The sequence below is a fragment of the Erithacus rubecula genome, assembly GCF_903797595.1.
Source record: "Erithacus rubecula genome assembly, chromosome: 20".
Lineage (NCBI taxonomy): Eukaryota > Metazoa > Chordata > Aves > Passeriformes > Muscicapidae > Erithacus > Erithacus rubecula.
Window position 1 is genome coordinate 4146210 of NC_136672.1, and position 26155 is coordinate 4172364.

At 44.0% G+C, this 26155-nt stretch overlaps 1 protein-coding gene across 10 annotated transcripts in view; it reads left to right on the forward strand.

Annotated features, from left to right (window-relative positions):
• Positions 1–656: 656 nt before the first annotated feature.
• The window catches only part of TNRC6C (trinucleotide repeat containing adaptor 6C), a 99491-nt gene continuing 73992 nt past the window's right edge, over positions 657–26155 (forward strand). For 9 of the 10 annotated variants that reach the window (XM_079323370.1, XM_079323379.1, XM_079323376.1 and 6 more), the window contains exons 1-3: positions 657–2189; positions 21557–21656; positions 22444–22465. In XM_079323370.1, coding sequence (XP_079179496.1) covers positions 21594–21656; positions 22444–22465 — 85 coding nt within the window. In that variant the 5' untranslated portion in view covers positions 657–2189; positions 21557–21593. The remainder of the gene's footprint in view (positions 2190–21556; positions 21657–22443; positions 22466–26155) is intronic. The other variant, XM_079323374.1, reaches the window with a different exon arrangement.

The window sequence follows — 26155 nt, forward strand, 5'->3', positions numbered from 1 at the left end:
GCGCAGGGGGTCTGGGGAAGGGGTGAACGCACCTAACGCCGTTTGCCCGGTATGGGGGTGTGTGTGCATGCACCGACCCCCGTTTGCACGGGATGGGGGGAGCCCGCTTCGGGGGGCACAGCTCTCCGGTCCCCCCCACCTCCCCGCGGGGGTGTGCGATGGAGGGGCGAATACTCCGACGCCCATATGGACCGGTGTGTGTGTGTAAAGCCCTTTTGCACCCCTTTGGGGAGAGCACAGCTCCATCATATCCTTTTGGGGGGACATACCTCTTCACCCCCCATCCACGGGGGGGGTGCGAGGGAGGGCTGAGCAGCCGCTCGGCGCTGCCGTTGGCACTGGGGGGGCTGTGCGTGTGTGTCTGTGTGTGTGTGTGAAAGCACCGACACCCCTGTACCGGCTGGGGGTTCCCCCCCGTTCCCCTTTGCGCTGGGGGGGCCCAGCCCCGCCCCTCCCCCCACGCGGCGGTGGCGGGAGGGCGCGCGCCTTTGCGGCGGGGGGGGGGGGGGGAAGAGAAGTAGGGGGCGTGGCTCGCGGCGCGCGCGCGCGGCCTCGCCGCTGATTGGCTGCGGCCGCCGCGCTCATTTGCATATCGGCGGGGGCTCCCCCCCTTTCCCTCCCGCATCACGTGGTCCGGGCCGGGGTGGGGGAGGGGGGCGCGCGGCACTTCCTGTTGGCGGCCAGCGCGGGAGGGGGCGCGCGCGGAGCCGCCCCGCGGTCTCGCGCTGCCTGGCGGGGCTCTGTCAGTCAGCGACAAAATGGCCGCGGCGGCGGCAGCGGCGGCAGCGGCTCCTCTGCTCCCCAGGGCGGCACCGGCGGCAGCGGCGGCGGCGGCGCGGAGGAGCGGGGGACCGGCCCGGCAGCACTGAGCCCGGCACCGCCTGCCCTGCGAGCGGACGAGGCGAGAGCGAGCGGGAGAGAGACGGCGAGCGGCGCTGCGTCCCCCCCCTCCCCCTCAGCACCCCGGCGGACCGACCGACCCTGCCCGAGGCGCTGCTGCGGTTCCCCGGGGACACGCCGCCGCCTCGGCTGCCCCGCTCCCCGCCGCGTCCCTGCCGGATCCCTGCGGAGGGCACGGAGAGAGCCGCGGGATCCCCCCGCGCCTGCCCGCGGATCCCGCTGCGAGCCAGGCACACAGACTGTCGGGTTTCCCCGCTCCCTCCTCCCTCCCTGAAAGACTTTGCTGGATCCTCCTCCCCGGCTCCCCTCCCCGCGCTCGCTCCTTCCTGCGGGAGCGGTGCCGGATCCTCCTCCCGCCGCGGATCGCCCGCGGGGTCCCTGCGGAGCGCGGACCCTCCTCCCCCGGCAGAGACGCCGCTGGATCCTCCGCCCCCCCGGAGCGCCCGGCGGATCCTCCTCCTGCCCGCAGCCCCATGTGAGACTCCGCATCCCCCCGTGCCTCCGCGCTGGTGGTTTCTTATTATTTTTTTTTTTTTTTACTTCTCCCCCTCCTCCTTTTATTTTGAAGGGGGGATCCATCTTAAAACTCTTTTCTGGATCCCAGATTCTCTTTTTTGATTTGCACTTTTTGAAAAACCCTCAGATGCTCCTCCATGTGGACTGAGAACCCATCAAGACACACACACGAGAACTCATCCCGATCAACTCCAAATCCTGGCTTTTCGTGGGTTTTGCTGCAACACATAGAAGCAAACTTGTATTTAAGACACACTCGTGCAAAAATTTAGCTGGGGACTTGAACGTGTATTTTGGTTTCTTGATCTTGGTTATTTTTTTTGTTGTTTTTCTTTTCTTTTTTTGCTTCACTGGAAATCAGAAGCTTGTTTTGGAATTGGACCTGCTTTTGCTGCACTTCTCCTCTGGGCTGGATAACACTGAAGCTCTTTGCTTTTCGACTTGGATAGTGTTTTCCTGTTGATCTGTTGGGTTTTTTTTTCATCTCCTGTGTGGCAGACTTTTTTTTTTTTTTTTTTCCCTGAGGGGGGTAAACAAACGACGACAACAACAACAACGAAAAACTTAATTTTTTTGGCCGTGTGAGATTTTTTTCGTATTCATATTCGTGAAATTACGGGTACATTTACAAAAAAAATTTTGAAAAAGCATTAAAAATAAGAAAGGAACACGTCAGAAAGACCCCTACACGGTAGACAAAATACTCACTTGTTTCCTTACAGCAAGACTGAATCGAAAGCTGCCAAAGAGCCCCATAAAGAAAAGACTAAAAGGTAAGAAGGGGTAAGAGCCTCTCTTAATCCGGGCATGGTAGAAGTTAGCAGGGGAAGAGACCTGCATTCCTCCTTTTTCACAAGTCTAAACTAGATAATTATTATTTTTTAACTGCTTATAAGTCAGCGAAGCAAGAAGCACCCCAAAACATTTCCAAATCCATTTTACTTTATACGATTTTTTAAAAATGGGAGCAACCTCCGGTATATATATTTTTTTTTTAATGCTAGAATTGATTCTGTATTTTTTCTCTGTCCGGAATCGCTGCTTGGCCGGGAGCAGCGAGCAGAAAGTGCCATTTGTGAGGGTGTTGTGCCACTCGGACATGACATGAAGGCAGTTCTTGCTTTAGAACTTACACGTGTGAAAATTATCGCAGAGCGCCTTGGAAATGATCCCAGGGCTGGAAAAAATGTGGGCATGGCCAGCGGTGCTGCCCAGTGGGCGAGCACATGAGCTCCAGCTTTGTCCTTCGTGGCTGCTTTCTTTTAAAAGTTAAAATGTCCAGATTTGTGTTATTTTTCCCTCTTTTTTTCCCCACGTAATGGGATTGTGAGGATCCGCAGTAATTTTCTCCTGAGTATTCACGGAGAGATCTTCGTCTAAACCTGGAATGTCCAGGGGGAGAGAGAATATTAAACCGAGTTTATTCCTTTAGCTGCGACCCAGAAGGGGAGGAAAATGGGGAGGGCTCAGTTGTTAACCTGAGAAATCTTGAAACACTGGAAGTTTATTAATTGTTCGAGGCTTCTTTGTTTGTATCACAAGTTTGTGTCAAAGGTTAATCTTCTTAATATGTAATTAGTTGAAGGTTCAATTATGGGATTTATTGAACTCAATTGGGTTTTCCCCCCTCTTTTCCCATTAAAAATAATACTGCAGGTCTTTGTGGCTAGTTTATTTTCTGCTCCAACTCGAGTGTATCTGCGAGAAGAGATTTATTCAATTATTCTAACAGCCAGTTTAAATTTAGAAATAATCTTTGGGACGTCATCCCCGTGTCTGTTGCATATTTTTCCCTCTCGTTTGCATATGTATGTATCTGGCGAATTATGCTAATTTATGTACAGAAATTTGCTGTGGACATTAGGCCGGTTAAGGTAATTAAAATTCCAATAAATCCCGCTGTTAGTGGGCTGGCCGGTGGTGCAGAGCTTTAAATCAGGTGGGTGTCGGTGGTGCCGTGGACCTGAGGACAATGCCAGAGCGGAGGAGCAGGAGAACATCTGCACTGCTGCTGGATGCGCTGGGAGCTTCCAAATCCTGCCCTCCTTCCCTGCGGTGGGTGGGGTTTTTTGTCGGGTTTCTTGGTTTTTTTTTTTGATTTCCCGACGACTGAGAATTTAAGTGGAGTTTCCTCTCGGATAATTCATCTTTAAAAATAATAATTTGGAGAAGGTGATGGGAAGGTACACACAAATTCTCGCTGCTTCCCCTGGTGTTTTCCAAGGAAATAGGAGGTGACTTGCAGCCTGTGCTTAGCACATCACAGTTTCCCACAGCCGCGGTTCCTCGGGTTCAGGAATCCCTGGGATGTCTGGCTCGCTGCTCCTGTGTGTTATTTGTGAGCTCAAAATGGTGTGCTAGGAACAGCCCCCGGATGCGCTGGCGTCCCTGCTCTGGCTGTGGAATTCTTTCCCCGTCGTGAAACCATCGGTGTCAGCCCTGGATAGCCCAGTGAGGAAACTGCTGCAGCCTGTGCAGGCTCGAGCTGCCCGGGGAGCACTGTGGTGCTTTTTGGGTGAGATTGCAGGAGCCCCGGCTGGTGGATAACCTAACCCAGCTGCTTCTGAGCCCGGGACTCCATCTGTGAAAAAAAGCAGTAGTAAATCAGATTAATTTGAACTTTTTTTTTTTTTTTTTTTTTTTTTTTTTTTTTTTTTTTTTTTTTTTTTAGGAAAATGAGTGCTTAAGGGCACCAGCAGTAGTGTAATAATGCCTTGTGTGGCTTTATCCTTATCTTCAAAGGGGAACGGATCATTTCTGACTGAAATGATCTGCCTGGCTTCCTGAGATGAGGAAGGTTCATTACAGACCAGCCCCGGAGAACAGGTGCCATAGGGAAAAGTGCTGCAGCCAGGGCTTGCTCCAGGGCGAGAGGAATGGCTATTAGTAGGGGCTGTATTTTGGGCAATATTTTGTACTTTTGTCTGAAGATTTTGTTTGTAGCAGTGAAAGAAACAAGACAGACCTTTTTATTGAGAACTTTTCTGGATGTATTAATGTTCTTGTTCTCTCTGTGGGTTCCCATATTAGCAGATTTAAGTCTGGGTATCCATCAGACTCGGAGCTGTTGTGTTACACGCATGGTTTGTGTGTGCTGTACATCATCTTTCCAGCACATGGATTATTTTGGAGCTGTCACTGTGCACGGCATCAGTCCCAGTGCCTGGGAATGTCCTTGTGGGCAGCCTTGGGCTGTGCCTTTTCCCACTGGCCACAGCAGAGTGGAGTTTGCTCTGGGACACTTCCCTTGGGCTAAAAACCATCTGGGGACTTGAGGTTCACCCTCAGCCATGGCTTGTTGGCTTCCTCCAAAATCTGAGTCTGGTCACCTGCTTTTGCTTGAAAGAGGTTTTTAAGACTTGGAAAATAATGAGATGGAATTTCCTTAAAATGAGAAAAACATAACTGGGCATAAGACTACTTTTAATCTAAAGATTCTTTGAAGTTCTCAAAGCTCCCATGTTCCATACCTTGCCAAGTATGGACCAACAATAAAACAAGATGAAGTGAAAGGTTTTGTCAAGCAGGGACATATAATCTTCTTGTGTAGTGGAGCAAACTGTTGCTGAGTGGCAGGCTTTAAATTAGTCTAGAAATAAAACCGCTTATTTTTCAGTTTTTCTTTCACTTCACTCAGAAAGGCCAGGAATTTTATTGACAGAGTTAGTGCCTGCTGTTCACTCAAAATGACCTACACTTCTGCAGCCCGTTCAGATGCTCCCTGCCATGGAGACTCCTTTTCTCTTTTCGTGTTACATTTATTAAAAGCCCCAATGGCAGCGTTTACTTTCAGTTTTAGCTGTGAAGACTTAACCAAGAGCGGGGGATGTGGGAACGGGTAATATGTTAACTTAGCAGCTGGCCTCGCCGAGATAAACATGCGCTTTTCCAAATGCTGTCATCTGGCCCCTTTCCAAAACAAGCTGAAGGAGGAGGTCAGGGGTGGAGCCATCCCCTGCTTCAGTAAAAAGAGGCTTTCATTTGGAAAGAATTGCCAGATCGTATTGACTGAAAGAACTGCAGATTTAAAATAAAATGACCAAACCTTTCCTGGGTAAACCAAATGGTCTTGCTCGATGATTTAAATTTAAGTGCCTTGTTACAGTGCTGCTTCTCTTTGAAGGTTCAGCAGCTTCAAGGAAGAGTGCATATTTCTGATTTTTTTAAAAAAATCAGTGCTTTATGTAAGACTTTAAACATGACAACTGATGAAAAATGTATCATCTTTGGTTACAGTAGAGACCTGCAACACAAAAGTGCTATTGTTTTAATTGTTTAAAATTCAGATTACAAGATAATGGTAATACCATTAGAAGGTTTCCCCTTGGCCTAGAAGCTGCAGGTAGGAGTGTGTCGATCCCTCAGTATTAAAGATGAATGATAAGGAAACCTCTTAAATGCCTGTGACGCTGCAGTCTAGCCAATTTAGGATCAGCTGATGCCTTCTAGTGATAATGGCTTGGGGTTTTCAGCTGTATTATGAAGATATCAGCCAGGGCAAATAGTGTTTAGAAGAGAAGTATACTTTATTGAATGGGGAGATGATCTAGAAGTGACAGTAAATTGCATTACTAAATGATCTATGTGCTCTGCGCCGTCTCTTTGCTGGCAAATGCTGTTGGTAAAATGAAAGATGGTTATTCTTAATGTATGAAAGCAGAGGAATCAAAGTGTTATTTAATCTCTCTTTAGGAATCTGTGCTAGTTAGGAAAATTGTCAGCTGAAAGCATGGCTGAATTGTACATCTTATGCCAAAAGTAGATGCACTTAGGCTTATTTTATCATTACTTAATCATGGTTAGCTTCACTGTGGGTTCCCAAATACAGTTACAACTGTGTTTTCTGAAACTTCATTTGTGCACCTTCCTACCTTGTCACTACTGTGTTTTAAAATCTCCCGCCCAAGATGAAAATGTCTGGATTTGATCATGAACAAAACTGCTTGTTCTTGCAGAGAGCAGTCACTGTGCTCTTTGAGGTCATGTCAAAGATGGTGGAAAATGCAGCACTACTCTGAAACATGCATCTGATTCTTTTGTCTTTTTTTTTTTTTTTTTTTTGAAGAGTAGAGTAGTATGTCTCTCTTTTCCTCCCAATAAAAGGCTTCTGTCACTGAAGGCAGCTGTAAAAGAACTGGTTGGTTTTGCATCTGGAGGTTTCAGGGTACCATACAAATCCCAGCGAGTTTTGGTCTCAACCCTGGGTGTGAATCAGCACGGTAATTTTTCAGCACTGAGGTCTTGAACGTAAGTTGTAATTCAAGTTCATAAAATATTAGAAGGCCTGACAGTCCTGAGGTCTGGTTTCTGGAGCTCTTCCCCGTGGGTTTGCAGCCAAGGATGGCTGAGAGCAAGAACAGTTATCTGTGCTGCAGCAGTGATGGTTTATGGCTGGGTGCCCAGATTGTCTGGCTTTGCACACAGCTTTATAGTTTGCCTTTGAGGGCTGTGGAGGAGGTGGAAGTCATTTGTAATAAACAGCTATCTGCAGCCTGCTTTTTCTGGGGTTTGAAATCTACAGCCGTTTAAAAAATTGCAAACTAGATGTGCATTTTCTTAGATTTCACTCCCAAACTCCTGTGTTTTAGGAGCTTGGTTATAAGAAATGGTAACAATTGCTTATTGCTTTGTATTGAAAATACCTAATATTTATCCTTTGGATGTTTGGGCTGGTTTTTGAGCTCTGCATTGCTAACAAGGAGGCTTTTCAGGTTGTTTTTTGGGGTTTTTTTTTTGTTATTTGAGAGAAAAATTGACTTGTCAAATCGGTTGGCATCCTTTGTGGTAATTAAGCCCCAGAGAAAAATATGTTTATATATCTCCAAATAGTTATCATGCAGCTACCAGCTATAGGCTCATTTAAGAAAAGATAACAGCCACCCCCCTTCCACCACAAGGAAAACAACCACCCTGGCCTGTTTAGTGGTTGCCCATGGGTGTTTTTGGAGGGGGATCCATTCTTCTCTTCTCTCCTCCCAGTTTGTTGTTCATGGGGTCTGTGCATGTTTCCCCATGCTGATTTTTCTGAAGGGATGGTGGTGCTGTCTTTGTTACAGTCTTGCCCAAGAGGAGTCTCTTAGAATGGCATTACCTGACATTTCTCAGATGTACTGTTTTCCTTCCTATTCCTTTCTTTCCTTCCTGTGTTCTGTAACCACAGAGTTTACAATTTTCTCTCTCATCCTGCATTTCCAAGGCTTCCTGATGGGAAGTGGGAGAGCTGTTTGTTTTGGTGGAGGGATAGGGAGTGCTTGCTGTGGCTTGGATACATTCTGGGTGGTCAGTACATCCACAGATCGATTGTTAGTCCAGGCTGACTTCTGCCAAGTCTATTTTAAGCTCAGCCAGATATCTGTGTTATGTCAGTCTGATTTCAGTCCTGCTCAAGCCTCTGACTCTCAGGTCTTTTAGTTCTTCAGAATTCCAAAGTGTTTTCATGGCCGATGCTCGTGTCATTCATTGGTGCTGACAATGGAGAGCCTTGTTTTTAAACAGTAGCTGGTTACTGGTAAACAAAAGAGCATCAGCCCAGTGCTTTAACACAAACCATTCTAGAAAAAAGGAGCAGTTCAGGGAGAATGCCAAGGGAAAAAAAAAATCAGCTGTACACATGCATAATGTGCCGACTCTCATTTTCCTGTGTTCATACGAGGTCATTAATAGACTACAGAAGGTGGTCTTGGTTAGTGTCTGTGATGTTTTTGCTGGAGGATGACCCTGCACATTAAATATGAAGCTAAAAACTTCAGTAGCACAGCCTAATGCAGGGGGTGTGTGTAAATCAAATCTCTTTATACAAGTATGTTTCCAAAGGCAGGAGCAGGATTCCTCATTATCCCTCTGCTAACAGCATTCTGTCCATCTGCAGCTCTCAACTTTCCTCTTCCCTCAGTGTTTTTAGTCACACTTACCAAGTGTACAAACTTACTTAACAGAAGAGAATTGCTTCCAGTGTTTGTTGTCTGAATTTTTACCACGTTGTCAGCTTTGAAATGGGTGCTGCAGCTTGAAATTCTTTCTTGCACAAAAGATGTCCATCTCTGCAAATCTAATCATCCTTATCTCCTTATGCTGTCCTGACTAGAATGCTGGAAGTGCCCAGTACTGTATTTCATTCCTGTTTTGTGATGCTGAAAAAATTGCATTTAGTTAAAAATAACCTGTTGGCGTATGTGTGCTGTTCACATCTTCTGCCTATGAAATTATTTGATTTCTCTTTGCTCATGTAAACTATAATGAAGTGTATGTTTATCTTAAGTCTTTCCAAAATAAATTAGTATGGAAGATGCAGCATCCTCTGATAAGGAAGGAGGAGAGCCTAATGGTAGCAAACTAAATGCTATTTAATGTTTTCTAGTATGATCATAATAAAATACATGTCTGATCCAGGTGTGGAGCTAAATTTGGTCTCTCACAGGAATAGAACTGCTGCTGTTAAGGAGCAGAGTCTGTGTATAAATAGCACTGTTTCAGGTGAAAGATTTATTATCTGGGACTTAGTGGACCTTGGTGAATGTGTAATTTTTACTATTTCTATTCTTCCAATCAATCTCATAGAACTCAACTCCTTCACTTGAGAAAAGAATGGTCCAAGTAAGTTTCATTACACCAACAGTGCATTAGAGATGTCAGACTTTGTACTCTGCTACCACATTTACATATAATAATTGAATAAAGCAATGATTGGCTTAGTGGATGGATGTTTGCATAGTGATTTGCCTAAAAAAAAAAAGCCCCTCAACTTTAATTTTTTCTTACATTTGTGAGCATGAAATGTACTTCACAAATTTTTGGGTGAAATCCTGCAGTGATGACAAAACTCCTTGCTTTTGAAGCCAACAACCCAAACTGATAGATATAATCATTTTTATCTGGATGATATTACAACACTGATAGTCCAACTGCACTGAAATTTGGCTTCTATCCTGCCCCATCTCCAATCCCTGTCAGCATCCAAAGAAGCAAGAGCTGTTTTTTCTGGAATTCTGTCTGCATCAACTGATAGATAACATACTTGGAGACATATTGGATATATTTCTGAGAATATTTGCTCCCCTGGGCGTTTCATGCACTAAATAAAGACATAAAATAGTTATTACTAAGATCATAATTGACCATAAATTGATTTCCAAAGTGGTATTTACTGCAACTAGTTTTCCTGTCCTGGAAGATCATTTATGGCTGTTTCCTTTCTCCATCTCTTCCCCCACCCTGTCTCTCCTCCCCCATGGAGCTGCTATTCATTTGCTAAGTTGAAAAATGGATGGTGGCCATTCTGATGCTGGGTGTGATATTCTAATTTATGCTTTTACTATGGAAAGTGGAGTAGAGGGACAGAGGAGTTTATTTCCATTAAGTTCATCAAATTTTAAGGATTACCCTTTCAGCACTGTAGGGCTAATCTTTTAAACTGTGGTAGGTTTGTGGAAGGAAAGTTGCTAGCATGGATTATGCTGTTTCCTTAATTTTAGATGATAGGATATATCTTTAACTGAATCCAGTTTCCAGCCTAAAGATAGGTACAGAGTAATTGTTTCTTATCTTACTGAAATTATGTTGCCATCTTAATTTTCAAAACATCCTCACAGCTGAGGAAACAGCGGAACAAAGACTTGGAAGCTTCAAAATGTATTTAAAGCTTCAAAAAGTATTTTCTTTAAGTTAAATTACATGATTATGGTGAACATTTTGTAGTGAAATAGTAGGAGTGTATAAAGTGCACTAACCAAGTAGATTTTCTTCATTTGTGTTTAAACTTTCCCAAATTTTCAGTGCACAACTTTGGGTACAGTTTATTAGTCTATAGTGTGTTTTGTCTTCCTTGACTCAGATCAAATTTGGTGTTAACCTCCTGCCGAGAATTCCAGGACCCCTGACATTTTATTGTGACTCTTGATTAGCTCACCAGGGTTCCTGCTAAGAATTCTTCTTTCATTCATTTGATAAATTGAATTCCCTATTCACAGTGCCTTTAAATAGAATGGTATTTGGAAAACTTGAAGACAACAGCTTGAATGTTCAATGAGCTCACTCAGCAAATTTAAAAATGCAGAGGAAGGAAATTATGGGTTTGTGTATTCTGAAATCTTCTAAAAGAATAAACATCTTACAAAAACTTGTATCTCTATCATCATACTTGCTTTAAGTGTTTTTCCCTTTTGGTTTCTAAGACATCTCTTTTCCCTTTTTCATCTTGTTTTGCCTTGTTGTGTCAGGAGCTGTGCATTCACCTTGTCCATGTGGGAGCAGCTATGATGAGGTGACACAGCACAGAGGGACTTCAGCTTCCCCAGGCAGAGTGTGTGTGAGAGCAGCTCATCCTTCCCACCCTGGCCTCTACAGCATGAGGAACAGTGTCCTTATTTTCTGCTGATTGTAGATCTCTAGACACCCCCTCCCTGTGGGGCTGCTGTCCTTTGTCTCTCCTGAGCTTCCTGAGGCTGGGGCTGCAGCAGTGTCCTGCATCTCCCTCCAGGTGCCTCCTGGACATCTCAGTGCTGTGGTAGCAGAGACCCACCCCATCTTCCTAGAGATTGGCTTCTACAGCTTCTGCCACACATGCAGGAAATGAGTTTATTATCACAGCAAAGCCTGGGCTGGAGGGGACCTTAGGTCATCTCCAGTGGGCAGATGAGTGTTCAGGTTGAGTGGTGTGTGTGTCTGGTCACTGCTGCTCTCTCTGCCCTGCTCTGTGTGTTGGTGTTATTCCTGGAGATGCCTGCTACAGTTTCCCTGCTGTGGGTAGGAATGAGGGCAGTGTGTGCATTTTTCCACTGTGGCAGGAAGTCTGCCTGAGGAGAGGTGTTGCTCACCTTCCTGGGCCTGTTTAATCACACTGGAACCACTCATGGGCAGGGACACCCAATGGGCCTGTGTGCCTGCAGCTGCTGAAAGCTGGGGGTCTTCTGCTGAAGGTGTCAGCACCACCTTATTCCCAGAATCAGCACAAGAACAGAACCATAAACATACCTGTTTAAAGAGGAAATTCTGTTTCCTATTTTTTGATGCTGTTGGTTGTGTTGTCCAGCCCCACCTGTGTGAGAGCACCAACCTCATCTTCAGCTCTGGCAATAAATAGGTTCACTGTGCTTTCACCTGCTGCTGACAAAGTGATGGGGCTCAGAAATAATTCAGTACTGGCACCTAACTGTGATGGAAGGGGGAAAGGAGGATTAGGTGTGTTGGAAATGCCTACAGGCTAAAAGGTGTATCATTGTAGTTAACACAAACAAACTTTTCAGTTATTTTCAGCAGAGGAGCAGAAAGGCTTAGCTGTGCTTGCTGGAGGCTCTGAAGGTTTGCTGCACAGTGCTCCCAGCTGTGACTTGTCCCTCCAGAATGACAGGTGACTGACTGGCTCCACCAGCCTCCATCTCTGGGAGTGGTCAGCTCTGAGCCTGTGTAGCCAAACATCCTGTGGAGCTGCTGCTCCTGCTCCAGTTTCCTGGCCTCCTCCATTGCAGTACCCTGAGCAGCTGCCCCAGGAAGCAGCTGAGCTCCTCTCAAGTGCACTCAAGTGGAGTTCAGCTCAATAGAGCCAGCAGTTTGTCTGTGGGTTCTGCTCCTGGGTCAGCTAAGGGTGACACTTAGTGAGGGGACTTTGCCTCTGCTGGCACAGGGCTCTCATTTCCTGAAGTATTTACAGAAACCAAAATAGCCAGCAGTATCTGGGGAGACAAACATGCTGTGCTCTTGCTGAGCTGCTGGATTCCAGAGCTGTTTTCCTTTGTGCATTATGTCCCAGGAAGATTGGGGACGAGCAGATGCCAAATCAACTGTGGGTAACTATCACCAGCCTGGGAGGGAGGCAGTGCTGCAAAGTAAATCTGGTTATCTGCACTCCTCAAGTGTGTACCTTAATTTCTCTGTCAGTCCATGTTTGCTGGGGGAGGAGAGTTGTTTTCCATAGCATATTTCTTGCCTGCTTTGAGTGATGAATTTAATGAAAGCTTTTTTTTGGGTGTGGGGCTTTTTGTCCTTGCATAGCCTGAGTGGTGCCCATGGTGGGGTACTTAAAGTCTGCTGGGGTGTTGTCAGCAGATTGAGGGAGGAAATTCTGGTGTGGTTCATGGCTGAAATGCATAAATGGCTGAGGTTTGGTGTACAGATCTAGCCCATGCCCAGATTTGCCTACTAACTCCTTAAGCTGCCCCTTGGGCCTGCACTGGGGAGAGCAACACCTTCACAGGAGAGGGGATGTGCCTGTGTGGTGGCATCCCTGTGGCATTGTCTACATGAATCATTTGGATTGGAACTTCCATGATTGATCAGGTGATTGTCCTCACTTGCTGTGCTTTGATTGGTGATGTGTGTCTTGGAGTGCAGTTATCAGCTTCCTTTTAAATAACATCTCACTGGATGATGAGTTCCAAGGGTGCAGTTAATGCTTTCCTGCAGCATGGGAGCAGACTGGAGCCAGGCTCCACCTGAAGCAGGTGTGAGTGGGAAATCCTCTGCAGTGACAGCTTTGCTCTGCAGATCCACTCTGCTGTGCACCACTTAGCAGTGAAGGGTAACACACATCTGAAACCTTTCTGCTTGTACTCCTCAGTACCCATCCCTCTTCTAACACACCAGGAGAAACTGGAGTGTTCAACAAAACCAAAAGGAAGTCTCTAGATGAAAAATAAAAACTCCAAGCCCTGCAAACATTTCCTGGGACTTGGCAGTACTCAGATATGGGCTCTTCAAACTTCTGGCTTCCCAGTCATAGTTCATCTGCATCCTTAGTTCATAAAACTTTTTCTGCTCTGGAATTTCCCCCCTCTTCCATTGTTACTAACCAGTAGAAGCTAAATCAAGGCCATGTCGGTGAACTTTTGAAAAATATCTTGAATTGAGTGGTAGTAACTACCTGTTCTGCTTTATTTCTGTTCTAATCTAATCTGCTTGAGTGGTTGTTTACCTTACATGTACATAAAGGAGAGTCACAATAAGTTAACACTAGGTGAACTGGAAACTTCCAGTGGGAGCCCAGATCCTGCAGCACACACCAGCTGGAATTCTCCTTTTCTCTCCTTGGAGTCCTGCCAGGATTTTATTGCTCTTCAACCAATATTCCAAAGTGGCATCTTAGAAACATCGTGTGCTAATTCTGGAAATGCAGCCTTGAGACAGTGCATGGAACACAGAAGTTCTTTCTGATCCTGGAATTTCTGTTTTACAGGTTGTAGGAGCAGGAATTTTAATTTAATCTCTTGGACAGCCTAAAATCTGCCTCTAGCTTCACCAGTTTTAATGGAATATGTTGCTTTTTACACCATGTTCTTAGTTAATGCTGTGATGTTCTTGGTTGGTTTTGAATGGCAGCTACACTCTGCTCCTGCAGAGACAAAATTTGGTGGAATTTCTAAGTGACTGCAGGAATCCAGCTGCTGGCCCTGTTCAGGAGATCAGTTTTCTGTTACACACTCGAGGACAAGTTCACCAGAAACTGGAGGTATCAAAGTCCCAGCCCACATCTGTTAGCAATGGATGATATCTTGATATTTCAGAGGAAGAAATCCCCTGTCAAGGTAAATAATCTATTAAGGAGGGTTAATTGCAGGACAGGGATATAATTGTGAGAAACCCCAAAACATGGGATCAAGAAATCCTAAATTGAGGTTAACCAAAAACTCTCATTAAACTTCATTTATAGCTCCCTACAGGAGTAAATTTGCAGCCAGACTTTCAGATTACAGGGTGTTGTTTCAAGCTGTGTTCTCACAACTGTACATGTCACTGTTCCATAGACTTGTCCTGTCCACAGGGGTGTGGCTGGTGGGCTTTTCCCCCCTAATTCCCTGGAAAGGAGATTGTAGGATTTCACTTTGTAGGGCTGGGTAGAGGCCTCCACTTCCCTGTCTAATTGTTTTTATATCTAGGAATTGGTGTGGCCTTGTATCGGTGTTGCTTCATAAAAAAGAAATCTCCTTTTCTTTTTGTATTTTTCCTCTTCTCCAAATGTGTATTTATAAAGACTTGGTATACATTTTAATGTTGGGTGTTCTTAAAATGCTTCAGTGTGGAGGATTTTTCCTTTCACCTAATCCAAATCTTCTTTGTTGCAATTTAAATTCAGTGCTACTTACCACAGCTAAAGGAAAAAGATTTTACTCCATGCTTCTCTTCCTTTAGCACCTTTTTGAATAACAGGGTTGTGATCTCTTTAGATTAAGTGAATCCAAGTCTGAAGTTTTTTCCAAGGGCCTGGTTTTTTTTATTTCCTTGGTGCTGTTTCCTGGTTTCTCTCCAGCTGACCTGTGTCTCTCTTGCTGTAGATATTCCCAAACTGGACACAGCACAGCAGCTGATGAATTTCTGACCATCTGTGACATTGTTGCTTTGCCTTTGCAGTGAAATCCACTGTAGCACCTGCTTTTTTTCCCTCCCCCAAACTGGTGTTCTAGCACTTGTTCCCTGTGCTGTATTTATATAGGATTTTTCCTGCCAAAAATGATACCCTGCACTTTTTCTCACTGATCCTCTTTTTCATGGGTGTTCTTAATATTCTCCTTCCTTGCAGCCCCGTGACTTGATATATTTTGGAAACTAAGTAAATGGATACATTTTTTCAGCAGCAAAGTGATTAATAAAAATTTTACTGCTGGATGTGTGGTACACTGCAACAAAAACTCATTGGGTCCCTGCCTTGTGGGAAGGGCTTTTATGTTTTGTTATGTAGCTTAAAATTATTAAATAATAATTCTTAAAACTATCAAATAATAAAGTAATCTTATTCTTACTAACAAAAATCTCCATGTGGATTGAAAAGTCATTTATGTAGTTTGGTTGCTTCTCTTTCATCTTTTTCAGAAATACCTGGGACTAGACTGTAGGAAAAAAAAAACCAGTTTTTTTTTCTCACCACGAATAACTCTTGCTGATGTTTTTCTCTCTTCCCCTGTAAGTTATATGCACAGTCTTTGCCATCTGCTGCTCTTCCAGAGTGCCATCCATCCATCTGCTCGTGCTCTAAGGTAACCTGCAGTGACTCAGGCATGGCTGGTGCTGTGGTCAATGACAGCAGGCCCAACCAGTGGAGAAACATCCCATTTCTCTTGGGAATTGTTAAGCTGTTCTTGCCTTTGCTGGCCTTATTTCCTCTTTGGAGTGGTAGCAAAATGTTTAGCTCCATCTTGTTTTCCTCCTGCCATTTCATGTGAGTTTTTCTGAGAAACCAGATCATAGAAAATTTTGGCTCATGGGACTTGTAAACACATCCTGAGTGTCCTGCCTGGTGCTGTACTTGGCAGCCCTTTGGGAATGAAGCCAGGACAGACCATTGCAGCAGTGGAGGTGGAGATGCTGGGCAGGAGCAGCCTGGCTGTGGGTGCTTTGCTGCCCCTGGCACCAGCTTGGCCAGAGCCCCATGAAATCCCTGGAGCAATCCTGGGTGCAGTCCCTGGAGCAGTCCCTGGAGCTGTCCCTGGAGCAGTCCCTGGAGCTGTCCCTGGATGCAGTCCCTGGAGCAGTCCCTGGGTGCAGTCCCTGGGTGCAGTCCCTGGAGCTGTCCCTGGAGCAGTCCCTGGAGCTGTCCCTGGAGCAGTCCCTGGGTGCAGTCCCTGGAGCAGTCCCTGGGTGCAGTCCCTGGGTGTAGTCCCTGGAGCTGTCCCTGGTGCAGTCCCTGGAGCAGTCCCTGGGTGCAGTCCCTGGGTGCAATCCCTGGGTGCAGTCCCTGGAGCAGTCCCTGGGTGCAGTCCCTGGGTGCAATCCCTGGGTGCAGTCCCTGGGTGCAGTCCCTGGAGCAGTCCCTGGAGCTGTCCCTGGAGCAGTCCCTGGGTGCAGTCCCTGGAGCAGTCCCTGGGTGCAGTCCCTGGGTGCAGTCCCTGGAGCAGTCCCTGGGTGCAGTCCCTGGCGCTGTCCCTGGAGCAGTCCCTGGTGCAGTCCCTGGAGCAGTCCCTGGGTGCAGTCCCTGGGTGCAATCCCTGGGTGCAGTCCCTGGGTGCAGTCCCTGGAGCAGTCCCTGGAGCAGTCCCTGGGTGCAGTCCCTGGGTGCAGTCCCTGGGTGCAGTCCCTGGGTGCAGTCCCTGGGTGCAGTCCCTGGGTGCAGTCCCTGGGTGCAATCCCTGGGTGCAGTCCCTGGGTGCAGTCCCTGGGTGCAGTCCCTGGGTGCAGTCCCTGGAGCAGTCCCTGGGTGCAGTCCCTGGAGCTGTCCCTGGAGCTGTCCCTGGAGCTGTCCCTGGAGCAGTGTGGTCACCGCGGGCTCGGCTTGGTGCTGGCGGTTTTTTGCCATCTGTTCCCTGCTGACCTCTTTAGGGAGGGCTGGAGCAGAAAGTACTGTCACTTCAGCCCTCTCAGGGTCATCTGTCACTGCTCCCCCTTTCCCACCCAGAATCAAAACTAATATTTCCTCTTGCATATTAATGAAGCACTTAAAGGTTGATTTGTTGTTGCTTTTTGCACGCACAGTGCTCGTATTTTTCTGGCCTTTCTCAATTTGTCTCTGCGTGTTTGTGCTGGTTTTTTTCATATTTCCTTCTTATTTATTTGACCTAGTTTTGCATGCTGCTTTCTTTTTTTGAGGTGATTGGAGAGCTTGTAATTAGGGACCAGCTTGACTCTTCTTGATTAATGACTGAGCCTGGATATCAAGGGAACAAAGCTGGCACTTTAACAGTCACACCAGCTCCTTCCCTTCACCCATATTTACTCTGGAAAGGTCACAGAGCTGGGCCATGTAAAGATAAAGATAAAGCAGGAAACAAAATTAGCAATAGGCAAATACAGATTTTTACTTTATCTGTTCCAGCTCTTGGGAAAACAAGGATTGCTGATGACCTCTTGCTTTGTGCAGGATTCCTGCCATACATGTGGGTATATCTGCATTGTTGTTTAGATTCCTGGTGATTTCCAAGAAACAGCACCTGCCTCTTCATGTGGGACAGTATTTCAGGTGTCCTGAAGGAATCAAAGCCTGCCTTTTCAGAGCTTGATGCTCTTTTTTTGATGCTAATTTTTGATCCCATTTCATCACCTCCCTTTGAGCTGTTTTCTGCCTTCAAGATTTCAGCCACTTCTTTATTGTAACCAGATCTTGAAGAATGTCCTAAGTAGTCATTTTCTTCCTGTTTGAAACTGTTTGATACCAGATTTGGAGAACTTGTCTTTGAGAGCTTGAGTCTGTGCTATCCAAACCCTCTGTTATCACCTGTAACAATGCATGGATCTAATAATTCCTTCCATAAAACCTCCACAGCCTGCATCTGGATGATTATTTCCCAGTTCTTTACAATTCTATCTTAAAGATTTTCTTTTTTTCCATTATTTTCTCTCCCATCAGCACTGTTAGGAAAAATGCCTGTGCAGGAATACATGATGGCCTCTTGTATGGTGAGAGAAGTTAAAACCAGAGCAGTGCTTGAGCAGTTGTGTGCAAGTTGTAGGATTTCTGTCAGTAAGAGCCACTTCCACAACTGTCAGGGGAGTTTACTTCAGCATAAAGTAGGATTTAAGGTACAAGAGGTATCTTGGAATTAAAGTATGGTGGCTAAACCAGCACAAGGCATCTGTGAGCAAGGATTAGGAATGCTGTGCTGAAAAGCAGTTTAATAAAACTATGTTATTAAAAAGTATCAGTATCTTGCATATACAACAAAATTAATGAGGTGGTTGGAGCAGTGTGACATAGGATGACAAGAGAGACAGGTTTCTGCTCAGCCCTCAATTACTGCAGGAACTTCTGAGCTCTGAAACACTGTATGGGCAATAATACAAATAGACTCTACCTGAAGGTTGTTGAAGAACAACCAAAGGATATTCCCAAAGGAATATTGCAAAATGCTGTCAGAATGTCCCCTCAGTGCTGATCCACAGTACCAGCTGTGCCTTAAGCAGTGGAATCAATCCAACTAGAAAACTCAAGTTCTTACTTAGCTTAAAAAATAAATCAGCCTAGATTTGTTAATTTTTTAAAGGGATTAATAAACCTTTCAGCAGCAGGCAGTGAGAGGCCAGAGGCACAGTGCTGGAATTGTTGTGGCCATGACCTGCAGCTCCTCTTGCTTTCCTGTTCTGGGAGAGCTCTCAAGCACATGCCCTTTAAAGATAACCTTGGGTTAGGTTTGGATTTCATAAACCATTTGCAATCTGTGAAAACACCATTCTGTAGTAAAACTCCTTGCTCATAAAATCCCTCAACTCACATCCATATGGAAGAACAAGGCAAACTCCTCCAGGGATATTCTGAGACACTCCTGCTTTAGAACATGAGCTTTGTATTCATAAATGTTTTAGCCTATTTCCTGCAATAAAGATTAAATTGTCTCTCAGGAAGTAAAGCTGCAACATGTGCTTTTGACAACGTAATCAAACTTTATATAGCTGTGTTTTTATTGTTTTCCTTTTGTTTTGCTCTTAGATGACTAATTTTTGCCTAAAAGTGACAGCAAGGGTTGCCATCTGAGAGGCCTGTTGGAGCTTTATTTCTATTTTAAGTATATTTAAAACATGTATTCAGAAGTGTCATTATGTAAATCAGTTTGGAAAATTGAGCTCCATTAAAAATTACACTATCATTTTCTGAACTAATCTGAGGCTATTTTAATCTCAGAAATGAAAAAAATAACCCCACAACCAAACCTCAGGTTTTTGTAAGGAGCGGCAGTTCTACCTCTGATGTTGGAATTGGTGTGCTAATATGGTAATAAAATACACTGTATTCTTGGTGGAGCAAAATGTTTGCTCTTCTTGGGTTTGGAAAATCCACTGACATGGTGCATTGCCTGGAAACAAAAATTAATAGTGGAGTCCAGTGTAAGGAATGGTTTTGGCAGTGGTGAAAGTTGAACTCCAGGGCTGGACACTTTAAAGGCTTGGCTGGACCAAGAAAGCTTAATATCCCTTTCAGCCTGGTATTTTAGGAAAAGGACTTGGTATCAAAATAAAAAGAGGCCTAACAAGGAGCTTGGGTAATATATACTTTAATAACTTAAAGAAAACTCTGCATGTTAAGCAAAGTGATGGTGGTGGTTTGTTTTTCTGCGTGTTTTTTTGTTTTTGTTTTTAAATAGTGCCCTGAGTATTGAAGGGGATTTCAGTGTAACTGTGGTGTTCTGGAATTGCTGTAATAGCATGGGGTTTCTTAAGTACTAACAAGAGGAAACCAAAAAGTTTCTCATTTTACATGGACTTGTTTCATTCACCTGCTTTCAAAAACCAAAAAAAGCTGAACTTCCTCTGGCAATAGTCTGCCAGCTTGGGGGAGTTCACTGGAACAGGGTCTTTGTAGAGTCTGCTGTGACTTGGGTAGGGAGCAGTGCAAATGAAGGGACTGGATGTTGTTTCTTTGTAGTTACTGAGATCCTGGGGACTTCTGTTCTCACTGAGCTAACAGGAATAAAGGCAAACCTATTGCAGTTTCAACTCAGTTTCTTTTGGCAACCTAAGTTGCCAAGTCCTGGAAGAAGCCATTTAAAAGTACAGTTTCAAGCACCTTTGTCTTTAAGTGCAATTTAACACCTAGTGCAAATCCCCACCTGCAGTTCCTAAGGGCAGGTGTTTCCCAAACCTCAGTTTACAGCACAGGGTTTCAAAGGTGGCCCTTTGGAACTGGCATAAACTGAGCAGTTGTGCAGGTGGTGAATTTTTGGTCAGGACAGGAGGTGGATCAGCATTTAAAGAACAGAAGCCTGATGCCATTTCAGCTGTCTGGACCTCCAGTGGTGCACCAAGAGCTCCCAGATGTGCCCAACCTCTGGCTGCTGTTCCAGGCCCTGGGTTTGCCATATCTCTCACTTCTGTAAATAGTCTGAGTGCTGCAAAGTGTCTTAAACAGGCACTAACACCTAAATTTAGAGCTGTGAATTGCTTGCTGTAGTGTTTATAGTTTGGGGTGACACAAGGAAAGGGAATCTGCTTTTAATTTAGTTTGGAGCTCCATACAGGATCTGTGTAAGCATTAAAGCATCTGCAGTGGACAGGATCAGTGTTTTCAGGCAAGTGGAAAAGCCAAATCCCAGAATGCCCTTCAGCACCAAAATATCAAAAGACTACAATGTTTATTTTTTTTTTTTTTTTATAATAAAGGGAAATTATGTAGGAAAATGCAAACTTGTTAAGAGGCAAAATGTTTCATGGGGAATGTTTGAAGACACAATGTGCAAAATCTGAAGAGTGGTTTTCACCTTTAGGTAAAGAGCAGTCTCACACATTGTGACCAAAAAAGATAGTTTTGTAACTAAAAAACTCATTTTTAACAACAGCAAAGATCTAAACAAAGAAGGGGGAGGGCTGCAGGTTTTGGCTAGTGGAATGTAAAGCAATAGTAAATTAGGCTAAAAGTGGTTTTGAGGAGTAATTGGAGGACATTGGATCTAATAATAGTGATGGTAATGGCTTCAGCCCATCAGAAACAGCTTTCTCAGAAGATCTGTAAGGCTGATAAATGATCAGGACCTGCAGAGCTGTCAAGGAAGATAAAGTAGTTATAGAGAAATAAATGAATTATTTGCATTGGTATTTATTGAAAGGGATGTTGGGGAGGGTCATTGCTATAACCATTTATTTCAGTGATGGACATAGGAAGCAGAGGAAAGATTTCAAATAGATTTTCTTCTTGATTTGGAACGATTCAGGTTAATTTTTAATCAAAATGGTACTGGAAGAGTCTTGTTTTGCATTAATGCAAGTTCTTCAGCTAGAATTTATAGGATGAACACAAAACATGATTATTGGAATTCATCTGGGCCTTAGTTTACAACTCTTGAGAACAAAATTGATGTGTATGGGAAATTAATGCAGCATGTGTTTGATCAAAAAGAGAAAAATAGTTGCAAAGTAATGCACTTGCTTATGATCTTCAAGGTATATTGTGAATCACAGCTGCTGAAAGCCAGCAGAACTTGCATTAATTACTTGGGTTGGTTGATTTTTTCCCCAGTTTCAAACTTTCTTTCCATAGAATATGCTAATATTAAGCAGTACTTATGAGTGATTGTGGAAAGAGGTTCCAAATAAAATCTCTCCATTCTGAATTCTCACTGCCTGCTATTTTATTTGTTATGAGTTTCAATTTTGGAACAGCTCTTTTTTAGTGCTTTTATTGCAGCATTAGAAGCAGCCTTTTTTAGACATGAGATGTAGAAAGTTAGCAATGCAAATATGGATTATTCACCTTCATCTTTACTGAAAAGCTCTTCCTAATCTTTGTTTTTATCAGGGAGAAAGAACAAGAAACACAAGAAGAGGAACATTTGATGGAAGAAAAGAAAAAGAAAAAGCAGGAAGAAAAGAAAAAGAAGGAAGGTGCTCAGAAAAAGGTTTGTTCATGTTCCTGTTGTAATTATTCCCTTCACTTTTAAATGTGAGTGTGGATACTGATGCTGCAGCTTCACTTCAGGAGTGAGCCTGGCACGAGTGATCATTGCCACTGGCTTGGGGAGGGGCTGTGGTCACAGAATCCCTGCCCAGGCAGCTGTGCCAGGGCCTTGGCACTGCCCATGCCCTGCTGGGAAGGGGCTGCTCACCCCTGGCTCCCGTGGCCCCTCCTCAGCCACAAGTACCTGCACCAGTCCCAGAGGGTGCTGGAGGCACTCTGCCATCCCATTTTCACTGTGGGCATTCTTCTCCCTCATGTTCTGGACTGCACAGTTTGAATTTGAAATAAGAATTGATCACTGTCTTTTTTTGGTATTAAAAAAAAGGGTAGATTCCCAGATTAAAAAATAAACAGCAGGTCTGTGAAAGCTGATAAGTGTGGGTGGATTCCCAGGGATGCTGGACAAAGTCACAGAAATTAATTCTGCTGGGGTTCAAGGGTTCACAGACATGGTGTGAGTCCATGGTGACCCTCAGGTGCATTGGGCTGCTGCCCTCTCTTTCCACTGCTTCTTTGACATGTGCTCCTGCCTTCAGTCACACAGAGGTTGCCATTCCCACATTCCTATCACATGGAGTTAAACTAGCATTCTCTAATCCTTAAATGAAACAAATACTGATTTATGAAAGCAGTTTCTGCAAAAAGTTAGGCCTGCTGCCCTATAATTATGAGGTATAACTTGCAGTATTGACAAGTAGTTGATTTGTTTTGTTCTTCTCTTCTTTCAGGCTGCTGAACAAAAAACCAAAGGTAAATCCATGTTTATTCTTTGTGAAATGTTTGTTATTTTTATAAGCTTGTTTAAAAAAATGGTGTTTTTACTTTTTATTCATTGTGTCTGTTTAATGAGGGGAGTATATCTTACTAGGATTGTTATGTTCCTAAAGTTTTATTGGGATTCTCAGCATAAGCTTTGGCTTATCTTGCTGGGTATTCTACAGCAGCCTTTTGACAAGAATATATGGATTAATTTTCTGTGAACCATAACACAGCATGTGTCATCTCTTTTGTCAAGACAGATGCAGTTTTCCATTTAGTTGTTAGTAGTTATTTATCTGTTTCAAAGACAAGTAATTGCCCCTTTCCCCTTGCACAATTCAGCTCAATTGAATGTGTAAACTCAATTCATGGAGCTTAGGAGAAACTATTTCCCCTGCTGCCACCACTGCCTGTTTTTCTTTCTGTGTGGGTTTTTTCTGCCTGGGAAGTGAGTGGAGCTGGTTTGCAGCAGGGTCAGGAAGCAGCAGAGGTAAGGAATGCCTTCCCCTTCAGGGGCACTGGGCTGCCAGGTTCCCTAGGAGAAAAGGCAATGAAGCTGTGCCTTTCAGAAAGGTGAGGAAGAGAGGCAAGGTAATGTCTTTCTCTTCTGCTGCTGCTGGCTTACAGACCTTTTTGTGTGGTCTGTCCTTTGATTTGAACAGTTCTGAACCAGCTCAAATGCATTGTCATTTATTGGTGGGTAATTAGGTGACAGAGAAGCAAGTGGAGCTTCCTAGAGAACCCAAAGGCTGAGAATTAGAGAAGAGCCAAGCCTAATATAAGGGGTGGACTAAATAACTCACATTTCAAACACTTCTTATGATTTAGACAGCTGAAATTAAATATTACTTCAATAATATCAATTCAGAAAAATAAAGTAATAACTGTATGATGATGATAATGTAAAAGTAATTTATTGAAACTCTGCCTTTTTCTTTTGAAGTTTTTCCTATCTAGAAAGTGAGAGGTCAGAAAGTTCTAGTTTGAATTCTGTAGCATCTGCACTGTGAGATCTCATGTAGTTTATAACACTGACCTTTACTTTCAGGAGGAGGGAGCAGAGGTATGTGAGTCCCACCAAAACTTCTGTACATAAAAAACTTTGGAATTAAGTTACATAACAGTAATTTCTAAATATTTCTGTTTTCACAGTGTTGCTTGTTTTGTTCTCTGTATCAGCTCACTTCTGTGTAAAGAGGTTTCACTGTTCTATAATGGATTATAATGACTTTTTAATATCACAGTTCAGCAGCAGATGTTTTTGCTGTCAGGGTAACTAAATTCATTTTCACGTGTTAATGCAGTGGCTCTTCATTTCTGTTACTAGTGAGACACAGAGCCTTCTGCCTTCCCCCTGTGGGCTGTTACTATTTCTGTCTCTGTTGTGACAGCTTTGCTTTTAATTGCTTCAAACTGCCACGTTTAAGTTTCTAGTTAATAACTTCAATTTTTCAGGTATGCTTGTGAGTTTGTTTCTTTCATACTTAAGGGATGCATTTCTCCATCTGTTGGATTTTTTTGGTGCACTATCCATGTGTTTAAGCATCTTCTACTGCTATAAAATATGAATCAGGAAGAAAACAGCAATGAGTAAAGATAGTTATGTTAGAGATTAAGCAGCTTTTTGGCATTTATTATTTCTTCTGTCAGAAGCAGTGATGCAACTTTTTGTGGTTCAGCATCCTTGGAAGGGGGAACCTGTCCTACAGAGAAGCCAAACCTCCTGTTCATGCTCAGGACAAGGGGAGGGGTTATTTACAATCCTGTAAGAGACCCTTCTTTGAATTGTCTTTGTCTGGCAACTACTTGTTGCTTTTCAGGTTGCTCTGTGGAAATGTTCCATTTCCACTTTTTAATGCAGTTCCTTACATTTACCTTCAAGAGGGATGTGCATGAGCTTATGAGAGGTAGCAGGAATTTATTAAAATAAAGAAAATATTAATACAAAATTAATGAAAGGAAAAATTGACTGTAGTTTTTTCATACAATATTCAAAGTTGACTGTAAACTCTATTGCAGTGCTGCACCAAGGGCTTTATTTGGATACATTTTCAAGGTTGAGTGACACATGCTACTAGAACTAAAAGGCAACACAGTTAAATTTATTTCCTATCTGGGACACAGCAATTAAATTAGTTGTGGTGACAGGCTGGCAGAGTAAACCTGAGTGAATGGACTGCAGCAGGTAATGCATGCCAGTGGACAGGAAGTATTAAATCAGAGATTAAAGCTACACTGGAACTGGACATTTTGCAAAATGTAGATTTTGGTAGGTGAGATCTTTATAAATATGACTTAATGGAGCTGTTTGTGATAACTTTTTAAAAACTGCTGAATTTTATGTGTGTGATGTGTGTGTCACTGAGATCTGCCACTGGGTTGCCATGGCAGTGAGAGGTGCTTGCACTGGTTGGTCCTAGTGGGGAAAAAGAAATCATAGGAGTGCAGGTGGGATCTGGAAGGGTTTTTCAGTTTGCTTTTCAGCTGGCTGGGGCAGGGTGTTTGTACAGTGCCTTGTTTGCTCTCAGCAGTGTTTGTGGAGGAGAAGCACTTTGCTCAAGTGGGAGGAAGGGCCAGGTGGTGGGGCTTGAGAGGGGGGAAGGGTTTGCCCTTTGGGTTGGTTTCTTCTGTGTTAGAAACCTGGGATCAAGGTCTGATTATTTTCAATTAATAGTCAGTTTGTCATGGATTTGTCTGTCTCAGAGGTGTGGAGTTGCTGTCCTGGCCAGTAATGAGCTGGTGTGTTTTGTGCATGTAGCTCTGAGCTGATCTGGGCTGCTGCAGGTTCAGTCACTGGTGAGGCCTCAGGACAGAGAAAGGAAGCAAGAGGAGGGAGGTTTCCTGTGGGGGTGTGTTTGTGGTGTGCTGTCAGTTCACTCTTGCTCTGAGGCCTCAGTCCCAGCTGAATGTTTCCATTTGTGATGTGGAGCACAAGCCCCTTCCAAAACAAACACACATTTCCACCTTTAGGGAAAGGTATGTGGCTGCTGCTGGAGAGCAGGGCTAGGAAATGCTCCCTCACCCAGCCCTTGCATCCACTGAAACAAATTATTTTTTCTGTTTAAACAGTGATCCAACCCTTTAAATCTTCTCTACATAACAGCTCCTTCAGTTTCTGGTTTTTTTCCCTGCAACATTGTTTGCCTGAGTATTTTTGTGAGGCTGGATCTTTTATAAATACCCCGTTGGCAACAATTCTGGAGAATGTGTGAAAGGAAGAAAGATTGGAGAGCTGATAAAGACCTGAAATGTTTCTCAATTACTTGAAAACAAATGAAAGTAGTCTTCCTGTTCAGCTGGAGAGATGCACTGCAGAATTAGATGAGGTGGGAAATGAGCAGGTTTTTATTGCACATTCTAGTTGTTGTTCTTTTATGGTAATTTTTTGGAGAGCAGGACTATTGAGCATAGGCTATTAGTGTTTATTTTACATATGTAAACTCTTGCCTGTTTATGTGCACTTGATCAAGAAACTTTGTGTATAGAGGCTTTTCTAATGAAAACATTCAGCTGTAACTGTGGGCTCTGTTCTGTATGGTAAAGGGTCACTAGTATGGGAATGGCTGTTACTTAATAACCACAGGGGCTTTAAGGGAGCTGTGCTTGTCATAAATATTACCAGGGTGTGTTTTACTGCCTGCTTCTCTTCTAGCCATCCTCCTGCAGGTTTAGTCAGCACAG